The 26,140-nt window shown below is 42.3% G+C and overlaps 1 protein-coding gene across 1 annotated transcript in view; it reads right to left on the reverse strand.

Annotated features, from left to right (window-relative positions):
- Positions 1-26,140, reverse strand: part of PDGFRL (platelet derived growth factor receptor like) — a gene marked incomplete at its 3' end in the record, with an annotated part of 44,022 nt that overhangs the window by 15,841 nt on the left and 2,041 nt on the right. The window contains exon 2 of the mRNA XM_080709813.1: positions 17,370-17,667. Within this exon, the coding sequence (XP_080565939.1) occupies positions 17,370-17,667 (298 nt within the window). The remainder of the gene's footprint in view (positions 1-17,369; positions 17,668-26,140) is intronic.

Below are 26,140 nucleotides of genomic sequence, written 5' to 3' on the forward strand. Positions count from 1 at the left end.
CAGTGCATACCCAGGATCTTGTGCATGCTAGGCAGGTGCTTCACCACTAAGCTGTACTCAGCCCAACTGCTTCTATTTAAATCCACAGTAAACCAGTAACTAATTGTCAGGAACAAGGGCAGGAAACCCACCAGTTATTAAGCATCTCTACTCTATAACTGATAATGACCAAGGTACATGCTACTGTTTGTCAATCCCATGAGTGGGTGGTTGATGATGAAACTCATAGCTAAAACCTCAGTGGTGTCTAATGAGTGTTAGTCCCATTGTAAGCCCTTTACCCATTCTGAGTCACTTGTGCCTCACAAAGCCTGGTGAGGGCAAAGCTGTCATTTTCTCCAGGTCACAGGGAAACAAACTGAGGCCAGAGAAGTTGAGTAACTTTCTAGAGGCTGCACTGGAAGAGCTGGAGCAACTGGAGAATTAGAAGGTCAGTTTAAGTAACTCTCTCAGGGCCACTCAACTATGTGGACCCAGCTTTTCTGCCTTAGACACTTTGTGTCACCTCTGTTGACACAAAATGAATTCATAAAGTATAAGCTAAAAACACACAATTAAATATCCTCCTTACTGAATTAAAACACTAATTTGTAATCTTTTATCACTTGCAGCTAACTGTGCCAAGAATCAGGGGAGATAAAGAGTGATGAATATTTGCTGGTCTGTGTTTCAAGTCTTTGCAGAGGGCCTGTACTTACTCTAAGTCTTGGTTTAGGAATGTGTCAGGAAAGAATTGTGCCATGATATGCTGGGAAGAGAGCCATCTGAACAGAGCACAAATCCTGGGAAACACACAGCGGGAGAAACATATTGGAGCTGTCACCAATTATGTTTTTTTTTAAAAAGAGAGAGAAAAGAAATATGTATGAGAACTCATAGAGAATCAAATATGTATACTAAAGAACTTCAAAGAAAATATAGTTCCAGTATCAGAAACTAGTCTGGAATCCAATAAATTTATCTGTCTATCATCTACTTATCTATATGTCTAACTCACTATCACTTGTCTATCATCTATTAATGATCAATTATCCATCATTTATCTATCTATGTCCAGGTTTGAGTATTATCCAAGAAACCACTGCAAACTCCTGCAAAACATAAACTACGATGTGTAACTATCTGCTTGTGCCCATACTACACCATATGTATAACTACAGCATTCCTAGTCCAACAATAGTTATGCTGGTGTATGTGAAACAAGATGCGGGGTCTTCCCACTCCAGTGACCTATGCCAATTATTTTGCATTATTGAGAAAGAAGTGATTCGAGGCCCGCTCCTGCCCTTTCACAGGAGAGCGCACTCTTGCTGTCCCTCACGCCCTGCCAGCCTCTCTTGTTGCACACAGTCCTTTCCCTGCACTGAGCGGACTCTGAGCACCATGCTGGGTGTCCTCTTGCCCCTTCCCTCCAGCCTGTGGATGTTGTCATTCTTTCTGCCTCTCTGTCCAGCACATCTGGCTTCTCAAAAGATATCTCCTCTTCTTCTCCAGCTTTCCCAGATTCTGCAAAAGTGAGAAGTGGACACCCCTCTGACCCCATAAACCAAAACCAGATCTGACACCACAGGGATTCACCAACAAAGAACCCTATCCAGCCACCAAGAATAACATCTTCCGATGCTTGGAGCCTGGGGCCCAACAGTTCTACTCCTAGGAACAGATCACTGCCACCCAGATGAATTTGAGAGTCCAAGAGACCCAAAACATTTAGTTATGGCCATAATAACATAGAAAAGTATTCATAATATGTTGGAGGAAAAGTTAGTCATATAAGTGAGTATATTTTTAGGTAAATTTTTTACATGTAAAACTAAACCTGGAGATTCTTCTCTACAGAGTTAACTGTTTATCTTGGGATTTCCAATACATTCTATCTTCTTTTATCTATAGTTTTTTTCTTTCTTTTTTTCTTTTTAGGGAGGGGTTCTGGGGGTTGATTGAAACCAAGGGCATTCTATTGCCAAACTATACCCCCAAGCCCTATATTTTATTCTTTTATTTCCAAACAGGGTCTCACTAAGTTTCAGAGGGCCTCAGTAAGTACCTGACATTGGCCTCAAAGTTGAAATCCTCCTATCTCAGCATCCCAAGTACTGGGATTATAAGTGTACACCCAGCTTTTCTAGTCCTCCTCCTTTCTTTCTTTTCTTTCTTTCTTTCTTTCTTTTTTTTTTTTTAGGTACTTGGAATTGAACTCACAGGCATCCTTTTAATTTTTTTTTTTTGAAACAAGGCCTTGCTAGTTTGCTGAGAGTTTCATTACATTGCTAAGGTTGGCCTCAAACCTGTGATTCTTCTGTCTCTGCCTCCCAAATACAGGGATTATAGGTATGGGCCACTATGCCCAGTTGTTTTTAAGTTTACAAAATAAATGAGCATATGTTGTTTTGCAATAATAAAAACTAAATAAAAGCAGAACACATTAAATCATTTTCTTGCAAAATTGCAGAACATATGCTCTATAAATATGTAAACATAGATGGCTCATGTATACTTGAATACCATCTTTTTTAGAACAGGACTTTCCTATAGGTAGGACCAGCAGGAGTTCTTTTGGAGCCTTAAAAGGATATATTTTTTCTTTTTTTTACCAGGAATTGAACCCAGTGGCTTTCTACTTCTGAGCTATACTCCTAGCCCTTTTGTTTCTTATTTCAAAACAGGGTCTTACTAATTTGCTGAGAATGGCCTCAAGCTCAGCCTTTCAAGCACTTGGATTACAGGTGTGGGCCACCACATCCGGCTCAGGATATCATTTTATGCTGCTTAATAAAAGTAATGCTCATTGAAGTATAAAGAAAATAATTCAGAACTGGCGTGGTGGCGCACGCTTGTAATCCCAGTGCTTGGGAGGCTGACACAGGAGGATCGCACAGGTTCGAAGCCAGCCTCAGCTACTTAGTGAGGCTCTCAGCAACTTAGTGAGACCCTGTTTCCAAATAAAAATATATAAATAGGTCTGGGAGTGTAGCCTGAGGTTAACAAAAAATCCCCTGGGTTCCACCCCAAATATCACAAAAAAAGAAAGAGAGAGAGAGAGAGAGAGAGAGAGAGAGAGAGAGAGAGAGAGAGAGAGAGAGAGAGAAAATAATTCAGAGTGCAGCCTGACTGTGTTCTCCCCAGACCATCCACTTGTGGGTGGGCTGGCTCAGCCTGCGCCACCTCTGAGCTTACTCTTTCCAGGTACTGTGGGCCTTCCTTCTTATTTACTGGACATTCTAATCTTACCATTAGATAAGCTCATCAGCATTTCTGAGTGAGTGAAATGAGAAAAAGATCTCTCAGCTCTACTCAGCTGAATGTCCTCGGCCACAGATCAGCAAAGAATAGACCCCGGAAGAGGCATGGCAGACAGAAGACAATGGAGCAAGCCTCTGCCACCCTTGTTAGGAAAACAAGCTGCGGGTCACTGATGGCCAGCCACAGCCACAGTGAGTTATTATGGCCAAGTCAGAATAGTGAATTCAGAGGCCATGGGGCCGGGCCGCTCACACTCGGTGCAGTGAATACATCGCGGGAAGAGTCCACTGCATCCCACTTGCCGACATCTTCAAGGTGCCTGCTCACACTAATGCCTCTTTGAGGGCGAATCTTCTGAACTTACATCAGAAACCTGAAGCAATGTGAGTCCACCCAACAGAAAACATTGCTTTCTTGGTGTAGAGACACAGGAATGTTGGAAGCTAGGCTCTCAAGTCCAGATCCCAAGTACTGGGATTATAGAGGTGTGCCATCATGCCTGCCTAAGACTAGTTTGTTTGTTTGTTTGTTTGTTTGTTTGTTTTTGCGGTACCAGGGATGGAACTCAGGGGCAATCTACCTCCGAGCTACACCCCCAGCCCTATTTTTTTATTCTTTATTTTGAAACAGGGTCCCACTGACTTGCAAAGGGCCTAAGTAGCTGAGGCTGTTCTTGAACTCTGATCCTCCTATCTCAGCTTCCCAAATGCTGGGGTTACAAGCATGCACCACCATGCCTGGCCTAAGACTAGTTTATTTTATAAAAGCTACGCATCCGAGACAGCTTCCTGGACATTGCAATTGCTTCTTGTCCTCAAGACTTGGCCTCCTACAACTGGGAAGCCACATATGAAACCAGGGTGGCTCCAGCCCCACAGAGGACTCCCCAGAGGGCTACCCTGTCTACCCTTCAGCTTTCGCACCCTCACACCTGACCTCGGCTCTCATGTTGTTCTGGAACGGCCCTTGGCATGGCTTTAGCTCACTGGTTCACAAGCTGCTGATGCTTGGAACCATTTCTGGTTTTCTTCTCATGTCTGACTCAGTGGACCATCTTCATACATAAATTAGGCAAGCAATACCTACTCGGCATGCACTTTGCCTGGCTGAACACCTATTAATATCAAGCTGTGACATACTTGTGTGGTCACCCCTCCTGCTACCTTCCATCTCTTTCTCCGAAATGCCCACCAGCAGGGCTGAGATATTGCACATGCCATGAGCCACGTAGGTGTACACACGTATGAGAGCACATTCCCTTAGGTCAGTTTTGGCTGTGATATGGAGGCCCATGCCCCTGCCTTGTTCCAGCTACAAAGCCAAGATCTTAGAGGACTGCCATGTCGTCACAGGAAGGATGAGCTTGCACTTGTGCTTTCTGACCTCCCCTCCATGGGGAGACACCAGGGTCCACCTGGATTACAAGTGGGCTAGGGTAAAAAAAAAAGGTGCTGGGCAGTAGGACTGCTCTAAAAGGCAGACTCCAGAGAAAAGTCAGGCTGAGCCTAAAAGCAATCTACCAAGGGGTTTGAGCAGCAAGGCACCGTGTTAGGGCAGGGAACAGGATCCTGAGGCCCCAGGGCAGATCAGACAATTTGGAAATGGGAGGTTATGGATCCTCGGAGCAGTGACAGCATCCCCCCTACCCCGGAGCTGCTGAATGGGTGGGATGGGATCCAGGGGGCTCAGCCCAGACTGAGAGCAATGCTCTGGCACTCTGACACCCTGGTTTTCTGCTTTTTAAAAATAATATCAGTGGACATAAAATTTCCCATTTTATGTCATATCCTTTATTCTTTCTTATTGCTCTCTCCTCTGACATGCCTTTTAAAATGGTTTTATTGCCAGGCATGGTGGTGCACGCTTGTAATCCCCGCACTTGGGAGGCAGAAACAGGAGGATCGCGCAGGTTCTAAGCCAGCCGCACTGGCGTAAAAGACCCTGTTTGAAAAATATAAAATAGGCCTGGGAGTGTAGCCCAGAGGTAGAAGGGCTTCCAGGAACCCCAGTACCACCAAAATAAATAAATAAATAAATAAATAAATAAATAAATAAATAAATAAATAAATAAATATAAAATGGGTTTATTTACAGATCACATGTAAAAATAGTTGAAAATGCTCGTGTTACTATGACACCATTTTTCATCTTTACACATTAAACTCCAGACCTCACCCATATGTACACATATTTGTTAGAGCAGAAAATGCATGCAATCACATAACGTTACACCATAAATTATGTTCCACTTTGCAAGAGCCTCCAAAATGACCTCAGATAGTTACATGATATTCCTATTATGTCTTTGGTTTAATGCATTAACTTTTTTTTTTTTTGAGGTACTGGGGGTGGGACCCAGGGGCACTTAACTTCCGAGCTATACCCTCAGCCCTATTTATTTTCATTCTTTATTTTGAAACAGGGTCTCACTAAGTAGCAGTGGGCCTCACTAAGTAGCTAAAGCTGGCCGCGAACCCAGATCCTCCTGTCTCAGCCTCCCAAATGCTGGGATTAGGATTACAAACTGTGCACCACAACACCTGGCTAACTTGGTTTTATTACAGTCTTCTTACTATATTTTAATACTGTGCAACACATGTGGGATAATAAAACCCCAATTTATCAAAACGGTCAGGAATTTATATGTTTTATTTCATATCTTTTTAAAATAAGAGTGAGCAGAACCTCTCCCCGTAGATTGGTGGTGGGGATTTACTATAATTTAGAGGACCTGAGGACTGTTAGTGTGAACATCAGTCAGTATTCCATATAGTTGTGGTGGACTGTTAGTCAGCTGTCCATCACTGTGACAAAATGTCTGAGAAAATCCATTTTAAGGGGGAAAGATTTATTTTAGCTCGTAGTTCTAGAAGTTTTTGTCCATGGTCACTTGGCCCCATTGAGCCTGTGGCAAGGCAGTATATCATGTCATAAGCATATGGCAGAGAAAAGTACTCATCACATGATATCTAGGAGAGAGAGAGAGAGAGAGAGGAGAGAGAGAGAGAGGGAAGGAGATGGAGGAAGGAGGAGGAGGAAGAGAAGGAGGGGAGGAAAGGGAGGAAGAGGGGAGAGGAGGGGATAGAGGAGAGTGTGTGAGGATCTGGGATCTCAATATCCCTTCTAGGCTATACTCCCAATAACTAGAAGACCTTTCATTAGACCCTGAATCTTAAAAGTTCCACCACCTCCCATCGTCCCAAAGGCTGATGATCAGCCTTTGAGAACATTCCAAATCCGCACTATAGTATTGAACATAGAGAATTTCTAGGGGGTTGAAGAACAAGTCTAAAACACAACTCAAACAAAATTTCTGAAAAAAACTGGCTGTTTTCGCGTGCTTTGCCTATCTTAGGTACAGTATTGTGAATAAAAATAGCTCATCCTTACTGCGACTGCTTACTCTGAGTGCCAAGCCCTTCACATCATGACCTCATTCTATCCTCACAACACAATGAGTCTGATTCTGTTGTTACCCTCCCCCACCCACATCCTGAACAGGATGGAGCTGTATTTTTCTACACCCTAAACACCGTCAGAACATTCAGTACTTCTGGAGAAATCTTTTATCCTGACCCTGCACCTCCCCCAACCAGTGCATCTCTGGGGACGTTAAAGGGTCTTGTGCTGGTGCCACAGAGTCTGGGAGCAGACTGCTCTGCCTTTAGGGCTGGATATGAAAAATGCTTATTTATTTTTACTTTCTGGGATAGAAATTCACTTAGAGGGAAGTATCAGAGATTGGCTGCAGGTCATGCTTTAGATTTGCCACTGCAAACTGAAGTCACGCTGTGCCTCTAGGTAAGGAGGAACACAGAGTTGAGGCGAAGGAAACTCGTTTCTGTTCTGCCCAGAAGACAAAAACCAGCTTTGGAGGAAAGTGAGCATGGGATATCTGCCTAACTACAGGCGAATATACTGAAGAGTACTGAGTTACATATTAAAAACTAATTAAAATGGTCAATTTTATGTTATTTGTGTGTGTGTGTGGTACTAGGGAATGAACCCAGGAGTGTTCTATCTCTGAGTTACACTCCAGCCTTATTTTATTTTTTATTTGGGATCAGGATCTCACTAAGTTGCCGTGTGTCTCGCTAAATTGCTGTGGCTGGCCGTAGACTTGCAATCCTCCTGTCTCTGCCTCCCAAGTACTGAGATGATAGGTGCCACCATGCTCAACTTGTGTATATTTTGCCAAAATAAAATAAATTGAGGGATAGAAAGGTATCTTCCTCTCAATGTACCACACTGGTGTCATCCAGAATATTACCAAAATCTGTGCAGACTTTTTTTTTCAACACTGGGATTCTTCTGTTTACAAACACTTCTCAGGATCTTTCTCTTTTCCTTTTGAAATGTGCCCAGACCCCTCTCCTTCTCATGCCGGGGAGCCTTCCAGGGCTGGCCCAGAGCCCACAGCCTGCTTCCTCTGCCCACTCTCCTTTGTGTTGTCTCTGGATGGGGTGAGGTGTTGCCAACGGCAGCCTAGTGAAGCCCAGTGGCCTTCCCTTCTCTCTAGGGACTATTTTTTGTTTTCAGAGGAACCAGCCATCCCAGAGACAGCCCGTGCCCCCAAGACTTCCAGTTCTAGACTAGAAAATGCTAACATCCTACCAGACACCACAGAAACATCCTGAAAGCCAACGCCCAAACCCTCACTCCTAGGGAGCAGGACCAGTGTGTTCTACCCATCAGCCCAGCCTGGTTTTACTGCCATGAGATCGCCAAGGACCTGGCTCAGATTTCCAGGTCTCCTTGTTCCTGCCAGCACTGATTTCCTTAAGTCGGCAGGCAGGCTACCTATTCTAAATTGCTTGTTTTCTTCTCTGGCTTGGTACTGTGCCAATAATTCCCCTGTTCTCCGCCCTGTAATGTGTTACCATAAAACAACAACAACAAAAAAATGAAATGCTCCTAGACAAGACCATAATGAAGATTTTGATGCACACTTGGGGCTTGATCAGATGATCTGGATTATTCTTATACTAATGTGTTTTATGTTACCAACAAAATGAAAATCAAAGTTTTAAGTTTCTGCAAAGAAACATTGGGTCCATGAATATGTGTCAAGGGTTCAGTTTGAGGAAAACAAATACAGGCCTCAAGGAGGGAAAGCGGCTACTCTGGGCCCATCCTCCTGAAGGCAGTGGGCAGCTCCAACCCTCAAATGCGGCTTTACATACCTCTGTACTTTTTATTTATTTTTATACAGATGATGTGTTTATATTACATTATATGTATATGAAGGTGTTAAATCAGCAGCTCATAGTCACCCCAGATTTTACTCTAAGCTACTCAACTTGGCTAAGCAGGCCATCCATAGCTGGCCTGCTCAGCTCTGGCATCTTCTCTCCTCCTTGGTAAACTCCTTCCGGCCCAATGCCTCTAGACACCTTACTTTCCCCAGGGAGACCTTCAGCAATTTAGTGAGAACTTGTTTCAAAAGAGAGAGCACTGGGGTGTAGCTCAGAAGTAGAATCTCCTGGTTTCGGTCCCCAGTATGTAAGTAAGTAAGTAAGTAAGTAAATAAATAAATAAATAAATAATAAGTAAATAAATAAATAATAAAATAACTAGAAACCATGGCCACCACGTAGCCTAACAGAATGAAAGGACTGTAGACACGATATTATTCTACCCAGTCCCTGCTCATCTGAACCTTTTACTCAAAAAGGAAAATTGTAACACAGCTGAAACCTGCCACCTACTGGGCCTTCCAATGATGACATGATTTAGCAAATACATCCACTGGAAGGTCTTCCAGCAGAAAATCAATGCAACACTCTGCCTGAGAATGTCCTGTTTGTTTCTGTTTTGAATCTTAAACTTGAAATCAGATTTTTTTTTACTCTAATCTAGAGCTAACAAGTAGACAAAAATCTATCTTTCTTGAAGCTACCTTTCCCAGGTCAAGAGTGACCCAGGATCTAATCCAGTGACAAAATTAGATCACAGAGCCCTGGGAGTTTCTCGAGCGGCTACTCTAGGAGCTGAAATCCTGATTTCTGGGACACACACTGCCACTCACTAGCCTGTCACTCTGCACTTCTCTATCCTTTATCGTGTTCAATTTCCTCAAGTGAGCGGCCAGCAGGAAATGAGAGGGTAGAGAGGAGGTGGGGATGGAGTGAGGTTGGTCAACAGGTACGTGTTATGTTGCACAGGAGGGTGGCTATGGTTGACAACATTGTATTGAATATTTCACAATATCCAGAACAGAGAAATATCAGAAGCTGGGTGTGGTGGTGTGTGCCTGTAATACCAATAGTTAGGAGGCTGAGAGAGGAGGATCACAAGTTTGAGGCCACTCGCAGCAGCTTAGCAAGACCTTCAGCAACTTATTGAGACCCTGTTTCAATATTTAAAAAAAGAGTTGGGGGGCATAACTCAAAGATAGAATACTTCTGGTTTCAATCCCCAGTACCAAAATAAAAAATCTTACAAAAGACAGAAATTTCAATGTTCTTGACACAAAGAAAAGACCAATGTGTGAGGTGATGGATATACTGACTCTCCTGGTTTGGTCATTGCACAACGTACTGGGTGCTAGAGAAACACCGGTGAAGAAACAGGTGCCATCGCTGTTGTGTGTAAGATGCTAATTGTGTTAGGAAACAAATGAGCTAATTCAAGAAATAATTAGTACCATTCCTGATTGGCTGAGGAAGTGAAAAGAGACAAATGTTTCAGATGATTCTCACGGAGCCAAAGTGCACAGGAGGATGACCAGTGTGCAGAAAGATCACGAGCTCAGTTAGGCTGGAGGAGAGCTCATAAAAGACCCAAGTGGCGGTGGTGCGCAGATGGAGTGAGATGAGTCTGGAACTCAGAAGGACCATTTGGCTATGACATGATAGACTGAGGGCGCCTGGCCCCGTCTAGTGAGAAGGAAGGAGGGTGCAGGATCAATATGTAATATCAGAGAATGGGGGATGTGGAGCTGGTGAAGTAGACTGCAGAGGGGACCAGTGAAACCAAAGGATACTCTAAGAGCCCTGCGCTGCAGAAGCCAGGAGGAGAATGCTTCCCTGGGAGGAAGGGACCTGGAGGAACAAGTCACGTGGGGATTGCGAACAAAGGCTGGCTGCAGTGACCTTGTCCACTTGAGGATGTGATGCCTGTGGAGCTCAGGCCAGAAGACAGTGGAGAAGTTGAAGAGTGAAGAAAAATGTGAACATAGGGAACACTGGGAACTGACTGGGAGAGTGAGAAGAGAGAGGAGGTATTTGGAGAGTTCATGAGGGCCCAGATGAATGTCCTTCCTTCTTTCCTTCCCTCCTTATTCCTTCCTTCCCTCCCCCTTCCTTCCTTTTACTAGGGATTGAATTTAGGAGCATTCTACCTCTGTGCTCCTCCCCTTTTTTAAAGGGTCTCACTAAGTTGCTGGAGCTGGCCTTGAACCTTGCATCCTCCAGCCTCCATCTTCAAGTACTGATATTAATAGGCTATATATAAATAATATTTTTTTAATTCAGTGAAGACTTATGGAAAGGATCCAGTCAAAATAGACCACTGACAGCTCAGACCAGAGAGACAGTAACATGTTAAAGTTTCTGAGAACATGTATAAGGATGAGATCCAGGGCACAGATTGGCCTTTCAGGAAGAGAAACCCTTCCTGCACTGTGGCTGAAAGGTCAGGGAAGGGTGGGATAGGGGAGGGTAAGGGAAGACCAGGGCTCCAATTTCTCCATGAATTAGGTGGTAACGGTGGTGCTAATTTATGGTAAAGGCCTGGCCTCTCTGTTCCATCACATGCTTCCTCTTTATTCTTACAGAGGAAGTATGTGGAATAAGACATTTATCCTTTTGGTTTGGTTGAAGAAATTGAACAATTCTATCTCTTAGTGTTAAACATGTAAATAAACACAAGAAGTTATTTATACAAAAGCTTTTATAATTGCACTATTTAAGATAGAAAAAACTTTTCAAACAGCCATCAGTGGGAAACCAGGTAATAAAATAATGCTATATTACACTGATGGACACCATATTGTTATTAGAATGATAAATAAGAAGACTACAAATACATCTATATAAAATGTACATGTCATTATTGCTGATTAAAACATGTTATGTCAATGAACTAAAATGTTGATTTGACAGTGGAACTTTCCTGTAATCCCAATATTAGGGAGGCTGTGACAGGACATTTATATATTCAAAGCCAGCCTCAGCAACTAAGTGAGACCCTTTTTAAAAATAAAAAAGTTCTGGGCGTATAGCTCAGAGTAGAATACTGTTATAATTAAATGTAAAATGTCCCCTAAAGAGCTTACTTAATGTTTGGAGCTGATGTAGTTGAATTATGGGGGTTGTAATACCAGAAGTGGATGAATCCATTGTAATGGACTTACCTGGGTGGTACCTGATAGGCTGGTAGAGTATGGTTGGAGGTGGGTCCCTGGGAGTGCCGCCTTGAGGATCACATAAAGGGTTCCTGCTCTCTCTCTCTCTCTCTCTCTCTCTCTCTCTCTCTCTCTCTCTCTCTCTCTCTCACACACACACACACACACACACACACACACACACACACACACGCTTCCAGCCTCCTTGATGTAAAGAGCACAGCCATGTGCTCTCCCTCCACCTCTATCATGCCCTGAGATCCCCAGCCTCACATGGACTGAGCACAAAACCATAAGTAAATAAATATTCTTTCCTCTAAATTATATGGTCATCTATTTAGATTATGGCTACAAGAATGCTGATGGATACAAATACCTCTGGCCTCAATCCTTTGTACCAAAAATAAAAAAGTTCATTTTTTCAAATCCCAAATTCATAATTAAAGTGTCCTTAGAGACAATATTGTTTTATTTACTAAGAAACCAGGGCAGCATCCTTGCTAAAACATTAGGGAGAAAAATCCATGGGCACAGAGGGACTTTTGCATCCTTCAGTCCTAAAGAGAGGGGAAATTATATGGGGGTGACTTTAATTTTTGTTGTTGTTGGGGATTTTTGTTGTTTTGGGTACTAGGGATTGAATCTAAAGGCATTCTACCTCTGAGGTCCAACTCTAGCCCTTTTTATTTTTTATTTTGACACAGAATTTTGCTAGGTTGCTGAAGGCCTTGCTAAGCTGCTTTGGCTAATCTTAAAGACCCTTCTATCCTCCTGTCTCAGCCTGCCAAGTACTGGGATTACAGGTGTGCACCATCACACCCAACTTAATTTTCTTTTCTTATTATGTTTTATCAATTATCAAAACGTGCTATGCCTTGATGAATATAGCCAAATGTATTAATTCATTCAAGTATTTAATAAGTGACTATGACATCCACAGCACTTTGGGAAAAACAAATGTGTGTGGTGACATTTTAACCACACAGCTCTTGTTTTACCTACCTGGGGCCCTACGAGTTAATCATATTCCTTTCTTCTTCACAAATCACTCCCTCTGTGGGTCTACCTTTTTTAGACTGCTGACAAGGAACAGTTCACAATTTAGTGGAAAAAGATGAAGTAGTTGGAAGGTTAAACATGGACAAATGTGGTAACACTTGAACTGAGTTCCAGGAAGCTCAGAATCTTGGTTAAAACTACCAGGCTCTGTTGGAAGCACACCTGGGGAGCTTCCAGACCCAAAACTGTCTGAATGCTGGAAAGAATTAATTCCATAGGCAAAGAAAACACAGGATGAAGTCTTCTTGGCTGTCCAAAAGCACCGCATTCTGGGAACAATGTCAAAAGTCCATTTCTTGAATCACTTGGTGTCAAATAAATCATGATTTTTGTGTGGTTATTTGATAGAAAACTATGACTAGATGTTTTTCACATTTTTCACGCTTCATAAGTTCCCTGAGGGCCCACAGCTGCCTTTACTTTCTTAAAAGGCCCCTACTGTAACTAAGCATGTTAGTGCCATCTGTAACCCAGTACTCGGGAGGCTGAAACAGAACAATTGCAGGTTTAAGGCTAGCCTCAGCAACTTAGTGAAATCCTCAACAACCTAGTGATAAAAAATAAAATAGGGCCAAGGGTACAGCTCGAAGGTAGAATGCCCTGTGTTCAGTCTCCAATACCACAAAATTATATTTTAATAATAATAAATGAATAAATAATTTAATAATAAATAAATAAAAATACAAAGGTCCCTACTCTACACTGCATGAATGCTACATAAGGCTAAAATGTCAAAATTATTTTTTATTTCAGCTCCTAGATATTCCTCTTCAGTTCAGATTCATACTCACCTCACTTTGAGTCCTTAAAATGTTTTCGAACATATGCCAACATACAACTTAGATATAACTTTGAAAATACTCTTGGAAAATAATAATCAAACCTTCTACATTCAGGATACATTGTAAAAGTCAAAAACTAAATGTTCTGGCTAATTTTACTCAATTCTGCTTTTAAACAGTGTGTGAATCTGACTGGTAAACTAAGTCATTTAAAATATATATGGCAACACTCACTTCTAGACGTATATCCAAAAGAACTGAAGACAGGATCTTACAGATATATGTATAAACTCATGTTCATTGCAGTGTTGTTCACAATAGCCAAGTAGAGAAGTAACTTACATGTCCATCCATGGATGACTAGATTTAATACATGCATACACATATGCACACTGGAATGTTATTCAACCTCAAACAAGAAAGAAATCCTGTGCTACTAGGGGTGTAGCTCAGTGATAAGCATGTACTTTGCATGCTCAAGGTCATGGATTCAATCCCCAGAATATGAGAGAGAGAGAGAGAGAGAGAGAGAGAGAGAGAGAGAGAGAGAGAAAGAAGAAGAAGAAGAAGAAGAAGAAGAAGAAGAAGAAGAAGGAGGAGGAGGAGGAGGAGGAGGAGGAGGAGGAGGAGGAGGAGGAGGAGAGGGAGAGGGAGAGGGAGAGGGAGAGGGAGAGGGAGAGGGAGAGGGAGAGGGAGAGGGAGAGGGAGAGGGAGAGGGAGAGGGAGAGGGAGAGGGAGAGGAAAGGGAAGGGAAAGGAAGGAAATCTTAGGATGCTGCAATATGGAGTACATAGGCTAAGTGAAATAAGCCAGTCACAAAAAGACAAATACTATGTGATTCCATTTATATGATGTATTGCAAGTAGCCAAACTCAAGGTAACAGAGAGTCCTGTGTGTGGCAATTGCCAGGGGCTGGGGGAGGAGAGAGGAACACAGAGAGTCATTCAGTGGGCATGGAGTTTCCGTCACTCAAGATGAGAAAGTTCTAGAGATCTATTGTACAACATGTACATGTAGTTAATGCTCTTCTATGCTGCACATTTAAAAACTGTTAAGATGGGATGGAGATGTATCTGAGTGCTAGAGGACTTACCCAGCATTCACAAGGCCCTGGGTTTGATCCCCAGTACCACTAAAAAGAAAAGTTGTTAAAAGCGTGAATTTATGTTGTGTATTTTCACCACACACAGACAGTAGCAAATATATACTATCGTCTCTCCAGATTTGGTCCAAGCAGAGTATATATACATTCCCCTCACACATACCAAGTATGAAGAGGAAAATGAGAAAATTGACGCCCTTTCAGTCTGTTCCCCATTATATCTGAAGAAGGCCTCTACAGTGTTGCCATATCTGTGATGCCACAGGGTGTGGCCAGAATAAAAATGTAAAAAAGGTCTTAATACAAGAGGGTAAGTAGACATGTGCACATATATTGATTTATTGATTCTCTAAGATGTGTAGTTGTGTATGAAAGGTGAATGGGAGAGTGTCATCCTTGAGTCATCAAGTAGATAGAGCTAAATGTCAAGCCCTCAGCCAAGTCTCAGTAAAACAAGGCTTTAATAAAGAAAAAAGTAAATACAAGGTGGGACAGAGTTGGAAGGAGAAAACGCCGGATGCCACGGAAACGCATGCTCAGGGTGGCCTGCCCATTCCCCAGGGAGAGCCAGGCCGATGGAGGCCGCTGGGGAAGAGAGGTGGAGGTGCTCCCGCTGTGAAGGCAGAACATTTTAAATGAGCCTCGTGCTTTTAACCAGGTTCTGGGAGCCCAGGTCAGCAAGAGCAGGGATGGTGATGTGAATGGAAATCGAAAAGGACTCTAGAAGGCAGCAGAGATCAGGGCTGATCTCAGTCCTGGGACAAGGGTGGACTCCATCCCAGTGGAAACAACCGAGCACTCAGCAGGAGATGGCACAATCAGCTCTGCCTTATTAAGCGTCACACTTGCTGCCAGGGGACAGGAGCAGGACAGGCCTGCGTGTAGTTCTTGCAGGATCCAGGTAGAAGAGTCAGCATGGAAAGAGGACAGATTAAGAAGGCTGACTTGCCTTAATTTGGCACATCATTGTCTCGGAGGAGTGAAAGACAGGGAGAAGGTGAGGTTGCCGCTGAGTTTACTGGCCTAGCAACTGAGAGGATGGTGGTGTCATGGTTTGAATATAGAATGTCCCCTGGGAAAGCTGATGCGTTGGCAAAGAAAAAAAAAGTTCAGAGGTAAAATGGTTGAATAATGAAGGCTCAGCCGGGTGTGGTGGCGCACGCTTGTAATCCCAGCTTTCGGGTGGCTGAGACCTGGAGGATCACGGTTCGCGGACAGCCTCAGCTACTTAGTGAGGCCCTCTGCAACTCAGTGAGACCCAGTTTTAAAATAAAGAATAAAAAAAATAGGACAGGAGGTGTAGCTCGGAGGTAGAATGCCCCTGGGTTCCATCCCCAGACCTGCAATAAAATAAAATAAAATAAAATAAAATAATGAAGGCTCTAATTTCATCAATAATCAATGGATAAATCCATTGATAGAACAGTGAATTTAATGGGAGGTAAGTTAGGCCAGTAGGATGTGGCTAGAGGATGTAGGTCACTCAAGGTGTGGCCTTGGGGACTATACACACATACACAATCCTCCTCCATCCCCTTCCCTGGTGTGCTCTATCTCTCAGCTTCCCACGGCCATACCCTGAGTTCCACAGACCTGCCCTAACATGGACGAATTTTTTGAAACCTGCAGAATTGTGAACAAATACATTGTTTTTCTTTTAAGTTGTAGTCAGGTATTTTGGTGCAAGGACAGCTTCAGCAAATAATGAAACTCTGCAACCTAGTGAGACCCTGTTTCAAAATAATAAAAGTCTAATAAAATGAAATAAATTAAAATAGCTGGCGATGTAGCTTGTAGGTAAAATACCCCTGAGTTCAATCCTCAGTACAAAAAAAAGGATTTGTTATAAATATGCATGGTTTAATAATACTTGCCATCCCATTCCAATCACTCTAAACAGATAATACCGTATATTTCTCCATTATATATCAGAGAAAACAAGGTTGGTGAGAAACTTCGAAATTACACCACCCAATACTTTTCATTCTATGCATGAGAAAACCAAGATCCAAAAAATGTGGGAGATTTCCCCAAAGATACAAAAGCTTTGACCCCAACACACCCCTTACCTCATAGCCAGTGCTCAGGGTTCCTCCCAATATCCTGTGAAAAGAGCTCTCCACAGTTTTGCTTGGTTGTTATGTTGCTGGTGCAAACCCAGGACTTTGTACATGCTAGGTAAGTGCTCTACCACTGAGCTACAGCCCCAGACCATTTTTGGAGTTTTCACAGTCATGATCTTAATCACTTATCTTGAACAAGAAGCTCAGCCTCCCGAAGGTATTTGATTAAACATGAGGTCTTTGGCCTTCTTACCAATTGAGACCTCTGTACAGAAAAGTCCTATGTCCACAAACGTAAAAACAAGCAGAAACAGTAGAAAAGTTTGAAAGTAGTTTAAGTTGTTCTCTGGTCAGTTTACCCATAGGAATGTCATTAGGTAATTTTGGTTTTCATTACAATTAATTAAAACAACATAAATTATTGAGTACATCTTCATTAATGACTAACAATTCTTCACTATATGAGTTCTTAAGTCTCTATTTTCTATAAAATCTCAGTATCTTAAAAATTCACTCTTGTCACATGAAAATCTATAAAATTCTATTCTGTCAACCAACCAATGCTGGTAGGATTTGCAACAATTACTTGTATGCAGACACTAAGTTTACGGCTTTTGCTCACCGAGCTTCCATTTTTATAACCCATTAGGGTGAAAAAGTAATTGTCAGAAACAGTGTAAGATTAAAGGAGAAAACCAAAGCAAATCCTTGACCCAACACAAATTAAAAAATAAAAAAAAGAAAAAAGAAAAAGAAAAGAAAAGCTGCTTACCTAAGGCGAGAGTCCTTAAAGGTGTCAAGATATGCAGGATAACTCCATGCAATTTTATTTCCTTTACAGCGGAGCTCTAGGGCCTGCCCTGCTAGGAGACTCAGAGTAGCAGCAGGCTTCTGGAAGCGACCTTTGTCCATCACTTGCACCATGATAGACTGAGGCTTAGGTGTGGAGTCAGCTGCGTCCCTGTCTTTTATTTTGGGGACTTTGGGTTTCACCTTTTTGTTGGCGGGTTTGATTCTGTTCTCTCCTTGCTCCTTTGGACGCTTGTTCTTGGGAGGCTGTTGGCCGGCAACTGCAAACGTGAAACGAGAGCAGTGGACAATGTTTGTGGCATTTCCAGAGAATGGGAGACTCAGGGCAGATAACTTTATAATATTATTCCCCTTGTGTGTTAAAATTAGCTTTGGTAATCAACAGAAAATAACCATTACGTTCTTAATTCATCTGTTAGTTTTAAAGCAATACTTTAAAAAGAATATAGTTCAGCTTCTAACATATTTTTCAAATTCAGCAAAATATCTGATGTATCAACTCAATTTTTCCCTTAGAGAACACAAATACGATTCCTTCTAATTCACATTTTGATTCACAATTGCGGTCACAAACCAGGGCAAACCCAAAGCCACTCACAGTCTGTCTCTGGTCCTAGTTATCCCCGTTCTCTCCTTGTTCAGGTTGAATCTACCATTTAAATTCAGAGACAGGGAGTCTCACAGGATTGAAGACATAAATATCATGGGAAGTATACTCAAAAGACTTTGAGTCATTAGGAACTCTCTCAAAATCAAAGTATAGATTAGTCTACATTTGTCAAGGGTTGATAATCCAGGTAGAACCCAACGTTCATTAAAGAACAAGTAGTAAGCAGGGCATAGTGGCACATGCCTGTAATCCCAGTACTTGGGAGGCTGAGTCAGGAGGATCACAGATTCAAAATCAGCCTCAGCAATTTAGCAAGACTGAGCAACCTAGTGAAACCCTGTTCCAAAATTAAATTAAAAAGGTGAGGTAGAATGCCTGAGTTTAATCCCAGTAACACACACACACACACACACACACACACACACACAAACACACACAAAATAAGTACTAAATTGTACACTAATTTAAAGCTTACAGCTATGTTATTAAAACTCATCATTAACTATAGCAATGGTTTATAGTTTAGCCAATAAAATATTTTTTAGAGGAGGAGTATTTTACCAACATTGTTAAGAGTTGCTGGCAAACACTGATAATAAAAAGCTGACCTACTTTAAGTTGGCTTTCTTAATGTTTTTGCCTTCTCTTTGGACAACTCACCCTTTATTGCCTGCACCAGGGAGGGGTGCTCCTACTGCCCTGTCCTTGTTAGGCCCCTGGCCTCTAGAAATCTCATCTAAGGACCCTGTGGCTATGCAGTTGTATCCATAAGCAAGGAGAAAAGGTGACTATATACCTAAGTTTTATTTGGACCATCTGTAAGTGTAAGGTCAAAGGGACTCCATTTATGCCTAGAGGATTACAAAATTATATAAACTTATGATAGCCTTAAAAAAGATTTAGCTAGCCAGGCATGGTGGCACATACTTGTAATCCCAACCTTTGGAAGGCTGAGACAGGAGGATCATGGTTCGTGGACAGCCTCAGCTACTTAGGCCCTTTGCAACTCAATGAGCCCCTGTTTCAAAATAAAAAATAAAAAATAGGGCTGGGGGTGTAGCTCGGAGGTAGAATGGTCCTGGGTTCCATCCCAGACCCGCAAAAAAAAAAAAAAAAAAAAAAAAAAAGAAAGAAAGAAAGAAAGAAAGAAAGAAAAGAAAAAGAAAGAATTTAGCTAAAGTCCTCATGCTGTAGATTAAAATATTAAAAGATGCTCTGAAAAGTTAAATTGTGCAGTCACTCAACTGAATAGTGGCAGAGGACTCAGTTCTCCTGGCCCCCATTTCTAAAGTGTTTGTTTCACCACATGGAAATTAGCATTTTGTATTTATTTTTATATAATTCTATTTATTTTTTGGGTATTGGGGAATGAACACGGGGCCATTTTACCTATGAGCAACATTCCAGACTCTTTTATTTTGAAATGGTTATTTATTTATTTATTTATTTATTTATTTATTCATTTATGTTTGTGGTACTGGGGTTCCTGGAAGCCCTTCTACCTCCGGGCTACACTTTCAGACCATTTTTTTTTTTTATTTTTGGAAACAGGGTCTCTTAAGCCAGCGTGGCTGGCTTCAAACCTGCGTGATCCTCCTGTCTCTGCCTCCCAAGCGCGGGGATTACAAGCGTGTGCCACCACACCCGGCGATTTTTTTATTTTGAAACTAAGTTTCTAGTGGGGCATGGTGGTGCACACCTGTAAACCCAGTACTTCCAGATGCTGAGACAGGAGGATCACAGGTTTGTGGCCACCCTCAGCAATTTAGTGAGGCGTTCTGCAAGTTAGTAAGACCTTGTTTCAAAATAAAATAATAAAATAGGTCTGGGGTTATAACTCAGAGGTAGAATGTTCCTGGGTTCCATCCCCGGTACCATGGAAAAAAGAAGAAGGAAGGAAGGAAGGAAGGAAGGAAGGAAGGGAGGGAGGGAGGGAGGAAGGAAGGAAGGAAAGGAAGGAAGGAAGGAAGGAAAGAAAGAAAAAAAGGAAAGAAGGGCAACCAAAGAAGAAAGTTGCTGAGGGTCTAAGTTACTAAGGGTATGGCTAACATTTTTGCATAAACTTTGACAGTTGAGGAAGTTGTAGGACATTTGTATAATGCTCTACAACAAAGAAATATAATATCAGATAATATCATATTCAAAAACTAAGCAGGTTTGGACTGAACGTGAAATGATGATGAACTTGGTTTCTGTTGTGTTCTTCCTTTTGATCTTTAGCCTCCACGCTTAGCTCAGCCCAGCCCAGACCCTGGAACCAGCCCCGCTAGTAGGAAGCCTCAGGTTGATGCCCGTACCCATTCCTCAGCATGCTGCCTTCTTTGAGCTTGTGTACCTTGTTTCCTCTTTCCTTCGGCCTCAGGTCCAGTTGTGGCCACTGTCCTTCTTAGTCCTCAGTCTCTTTTCATTTTCCCTCCTTCCATACTCCAGTTCCTGTGGGTGATGGATCCTGCTGTGCTTTCTCAATTGGAAATTCCAGGGAAAGAAGTGTGTCTTTGAACCCTAGTCTCCAAGGCAGAGTCCCCAATGCCTGCTGATGAATCTGCTATTTGCCCAGACTCCATCGACCCTAAACATTTGGATTATTCGCTCTGGTTCTAATGATGGGGTGGTCAGTGGCTCCTGTGCACAGGGTCCCCAGCCTCCTAGGAGAAGCACTGTAACCACTAACAACACATCAGATCAACAGAAGTACACGAATCCAGCAACATCACATGTGAAATACAACCTTCAGCTTTGCAATAGGGTGGAAGTCACATTTGATTTCTAAAGATAGAAAATAAAAGCCTACCACAATGATGTCCAAGTAATGTGTCCCCATGAACATTTTACTCACAGTCTGCCTATGAGATTAATGCACCTCTATATCGAAGACTAGTTTGGTGTATTTCCTTTATCATATAACAGGAATTCAAGGGATCAAACTGACAACTGTCTTCGGTAAATCCTTTGGTATTCAGGCCACCAGTGCTACCTGTCTGACGTCTGAGCCATCAGATTCTGTGTGCCAGGGCGCCCAGGAGCATCGGATTACCCACTGTGGATAGGATGCAGCTAAATATTTGCTATAATAATTTGGCCTTTTGACCAAATAGACCCACCAGTTGATCCAGCAGCTGGTCTATTTCTTGACCACAGAAATGATCCATGGTTTGATGGTAACATCCAGTTAAAGAAGCTAGCCTAAAGGTTCAAAGCCAGCCACGCATGCTGGCTTAGGAGACGTTGTTTCCAAATAAAAATGTAAAAATAGGTCTGGGAGTGTAGCCCGGAGGTAGAAGGGCTTCCAGGAACCCCAGTACCACCAAAAAAATAAAAAAGAAGCTAGCCTAAGGGGTTAGGGTGGGAAGTCAAGGTAGTATGTGTTTAGCATGTGTGATGCCTCGGGTTCAATCTCTAGTACAGGGGGACAAAAAAAAAAAAAAAAAAAAAGAACAAAAACAAAAATCCAGCCTAGTGGCCCCATAGATGCCCAGAGTCCTGGGATCAATGGACTCCCAAGTCCCATATCTAAATTTTTAGAAGAATTAACTTCAGTTTAACTATGTAAATTGGCTATATTCTAAAAATCTTTAAACTACATGAATTTATATTGTAAATAAGCAAAAGTTAAAATCCATTATCATTGTATTCTTAAGACTATCACATGGCACATTTTGCAGAGAAGTGGCAAAATTGAAGCCAATGAAATACCTTACTGAGGTCCCAGCCTGCCACTCATGAGCTATGTGGTCCTCTCTCTCTGCCTCAGTTTTATCTTCTGTGAGTTGAAATTGATGTGCTAATGATAACTATATCATGGAGTACTGTGAGAATTAATGAATTAAAATGTTTAAAATGCTGAGGCAATGGCCCCAAATAAGAACAAAACTTTGCCATTGCAGAAAAATGGGTGGAACTAGACAACATCGTGCTAAGTGATAATCAATCTCAGAAAGTCAGGGGTCACATATTTTCTCTTATACATGGAAGCTAGAGAGAAAATAGGAAAGAAAAGGGACTTCATGAAAACAGGAGAAAGAGCAGCAGAGTCGTGGAAGGGGATTGGAAGAAGAGGGAGGAGGGGTAAAAGAAGGCTTCGGGAATAAAACAGCCCCAGTGTTCTTTCCATATATGAAGGTATAGCTACCAGTCACTCTAGCGTGTGCGGGGAGACAGAGAGGGCTAAGCGGGTATGTGGTGGGAACAGAAACACCCCAAGTGATGCTGTGTTCATGTGAATCTACACTTGAAATCTCACTATGATGTTAAGTTCTATCGTTTTGTGGTTGTCTCTTGTGACTCCATGATGAGCTGGTGATTGAGGCAAAGAAGCTCTAATTGTTTTTAGTTTACAGATACCAAGTAGCTTACCCCATATTATCAAGAGATAGTGAAAAGCCAGATCCTCTGACTCCAAGTTTAGATCTTTCTTTGGCACACAACATTCACATGGAGAATCACAGGTTGTTGCAATTTCACCTACTTTTTTTTCTTCTCAGTACTGGGGATTGAATCCAGGTAATGCTACCTCTGAGGTACAAGTACCCCAGCCCTTCTTGTTTTTTATTTTGAGACAAGATCTTCACTAAGTTGCTGAGCGCCTCACTACAGTGCTGAGGCTAGCCTTAAACCTGCGATCCTCTTGTCTCATTACGGGATTATAGGCATACAATTGCACCATGCCTAGTACAATTTCACAGCACCACTGTTTAAGTGGATTCTTTGTTGGATATGCCCAGCCCTTAACAAGGAGTTCCAAGCCAAACAGAACTTGATGCTGGGAATGGGAGTCCAGGACCGGAGATGATTTTCCATGGCGTATATTAGCAACCCCAAGAGAAAACGTGCTGGTCAAAAGCTTGCAATGAATGAACAAATGTTGCAAAGTGAGAAGCAAGCAGGAAGAGACAGTGACTATTCAGAATCAGCTGAGAACTACACAGACCTATTCATTAAAACTGATCTGGCTGTGAACCTCTCTAACTCCACAGACTTCTGTTGGAGGAAAAAATAATTCATTAGAAGAATTATTGCTGCGCAGAGGAGGACTATATGTTAAATAGCTACAGCAGTTTATTTTTTCCTCCCTGATAGGCAGTTAAAGGAAAAGACCATGTCTGAGGGTAGCATCAAATAACCTATACCTGCCAGGCATGGTGGCACATGCCCGTAATCCCAGTACTTGGGAGGCCAAGACAGGAGGATCACAGGTTCATGGCCAGCCTCAGCTACTTGATGAGGCCCTCCAAAATGTAGTAAAACCCTGTTTCAAATTAAAGAATAAAAAATAGGGCTGGAGTATAGCTCAGAGGTAAAATGCCTCTGGGCAATGCCCAGTTCTTAAAAAAAAAAAAAAAAAACCTTATGTCTAGTCAATCATGGTAGTGAATTCCTGTAATCCCAATACTTGGAGGCTAAGACAGAAGAATCACAGGTTCTCAGCCAGCCTCAACAACTTAGCAAGGCCCTTATCAACTTAGTGAGAACCTATATCCAAATAGAGAATACAATAGGGCTGGGAATATAGCTCAGAGGTAGATTGTCCTTAGGTTCAATCTCTGTACCACAAGATAAATAATAAATAAATAAACAAAAGTCAGAGGGTGTATTTCAGAGGTGGAATGCCCCTAGGTTCAATCTCCAGTACCACAAAACAAAACACACACACACAGCAAAATTTTATCTATATCAAATAATTATAAGCTCCCCGAGCAGTTCGTGTTCCTCACTTAGTTGTACAGACTGAGACAACCATTGTCATTTTCCACTCCTCGTACAACACCCCCAGGAACACGGTCACTTTTCCAAGAATGATGCTGAGAGGGTGGAAAGAAACACCATGGAGACAAAAAATGTGGAACGATGACACCCTTTCTGCCCCCTAATCCCTTTGAGAACCCCAAAACCTTCCCACCATTTCCTGAAGTGTCATTGTAAAATAGCCAGAGCAGCCACTGCCGTTCCAGGATAGACTGTGGGGCATTTTCCAGGACATCTGTTCAAACACAGACGATGCCTCTTTCTCACTTGGCCCCGGCTTCTTGCAGTCCTGGATCTCCTGCCAGCCTCTGACAGCTCTCCCCCTCTTCCTTCCCTGTCCACCGGACCCCCCAGGTGGGTCCTTAGGGTTTCTCTCCCACCACGCTCACTCTCTTAAGTGACTCGCCGGGTACAGGGCTCTAGCTTCACCGCTGTGCAGGAAGCTGCCCTCCCTCAGCCTTGGCCTGGCCTCTCAACTCCAGATCTGAACATTCTGTCGCCCACTCGGCATGCCACTTGGAAGACCAGCAGGCAACTCAAGTTTAAGGCATCCATAACTGAACTCTGGGTGCCCCTGCAGAGTGCTCCTCCTCCAGGGTCAGTGCAACTCTATTCACCTATTTGCTGAGGACAGAAATCCCGGAGTCTCACTCAATCCTTCTCTTTCTCTCCTTAGCCATATTCAATCCGGCAGCAAATGGTTTCTGCTACAACCATGCGGGGCCAAGCCACTTTTCACCAGGCTATTAAACCTCCTCCTAAGTAGGCTCCTGGCTTCCATTCTAACCCTTCAAACCTTTGGAAACTAAATCAGACCATGGGTACGTTTCTGCTCAGAGCCCTCTAGTGACTCACCTAGTTTGAACCCAGGGCCACTTTACCTCTGAGTTACACCTCCAGCCCATTTAATTTACTTCATTTTGAAATAGTTTTTCACTAAATTGCTGAAGCTGGCCTTGAACCTGCAATCCTTCTCTCTGCCTCACAACTACTGCGATTACAGGTGTGCACTATGCCCAGCTAGAATGGGTTTTACAACCTTGTCCAGAAAAAAAACATCATTCCTTGGGACTTTTCTCACCACTCTGACAGCCATGTCTCATTTTCAAACTTATCTTGTCCCTAAAGATCAAAGAATATTTTATATTTTGAACAGATATATATGTCAAGATCCTAAATACTTTAATTTTTTTGGGGGGGTGGGTACTGGGGATCATTTGTTGCACTTGTAAATAAGGAGGAGGTTTTATGGTTCTTTATTCATAGAAGAATAGGTTTCTAAAATAATTTTTACTCTCTTTGCAGAGAATAAATTGTGACACAAAGGTAATACAGGGTTCTTCTTACCTTCTTGGAAAGCTGGCCCTGTTGCCATAATGAATACAATAATGAATCTCTGTAGTTGTTTCAGAAAAAAAGAATAAGAAAGGAACACTTTTCCATAAATGGGAAATAAACCCATATTAGAATGAAGGTCAAACAAGCATGGATCATCCAGGTGTGGTGGCACATGCCTGTAATCCCAGATTTTAGGCAGCTGAGACAGGAGGATTGCTGGTTGGATGCCAGCCTCATAAATTTAGAGACCCTAAGCAACTTACAAAGATCTTGTTTCAAAATAAAAAATAAAAGCCGGGCATGGTGGTATACACCTGTAACCCTAGTACTTGGGAAACTAAGACAGAAGATCTCAGGTTCAAGACTAGCCTCAGCAAATGAGCACGACTTTTATCAACCTAACAAGACCCTGTTGCAAAACAAAACAAAAATTAGGTCTGGGAGTGTAGTTCAGAGGTATAATACTCCTGAGTTCAATTCCTGGTAATGAAAGAAGAAAAGAAGGAAGGAAGGAAGGAAGGAAGGAAGGAAGGAAGGAAGGAAGGAAGGAAGGAAGGGAGGGAAAGGAAGGAAGGAAGGAAGTAGGGAAAGAAGAAAGAAGAAAGAAAGAAAGAAAGAAAGAAAGAAAGAAAGAAAGAAAGAAAGAAAGAAAGAAAGGAAAAAAACAATCTGGGGGTGCAGCTCAGAGGTAGAATGTCCCTGGGTTCAGTTCCCAGTAACCCTCTCCCCCCAAAAATACCACTAGCATGTATCAGGGGCTGGTGTAGTTCAATAAGATAGAAGTAACAAATCAATATTTATGACTTCTGAATTGAACATAAATATAAATATGTAGATAATCAGAGTTTTTAGTGCCTGTGATTCTATGATTTTCAGTGTGAAAATGGCAGTCATATCAACACACAACACAGTGGTATAGAACCCATGGAATTCCTGAAAATTAAGTGCCATGAGCCATGTAAGTCCAACTGAGAACTCAGACTACTTACTGACTGTTTTCATGGCTCAGTTTCATGCCATGGGTGTTAACAGGTACCCTTTCA

Source organism: Muscardinus avellanarius (assembly GCF_963383645.1).
Source record: "Muscardinus avellanarius genome assembly, chromosome: 14".
In the NCBI taxonomy this organism is placed as follows: Eukaryota; Metazoa; Chordata; class Mammalia; order Rodentia; family Gliridae; genus Muscardinus; species Muscardinus avellanarius.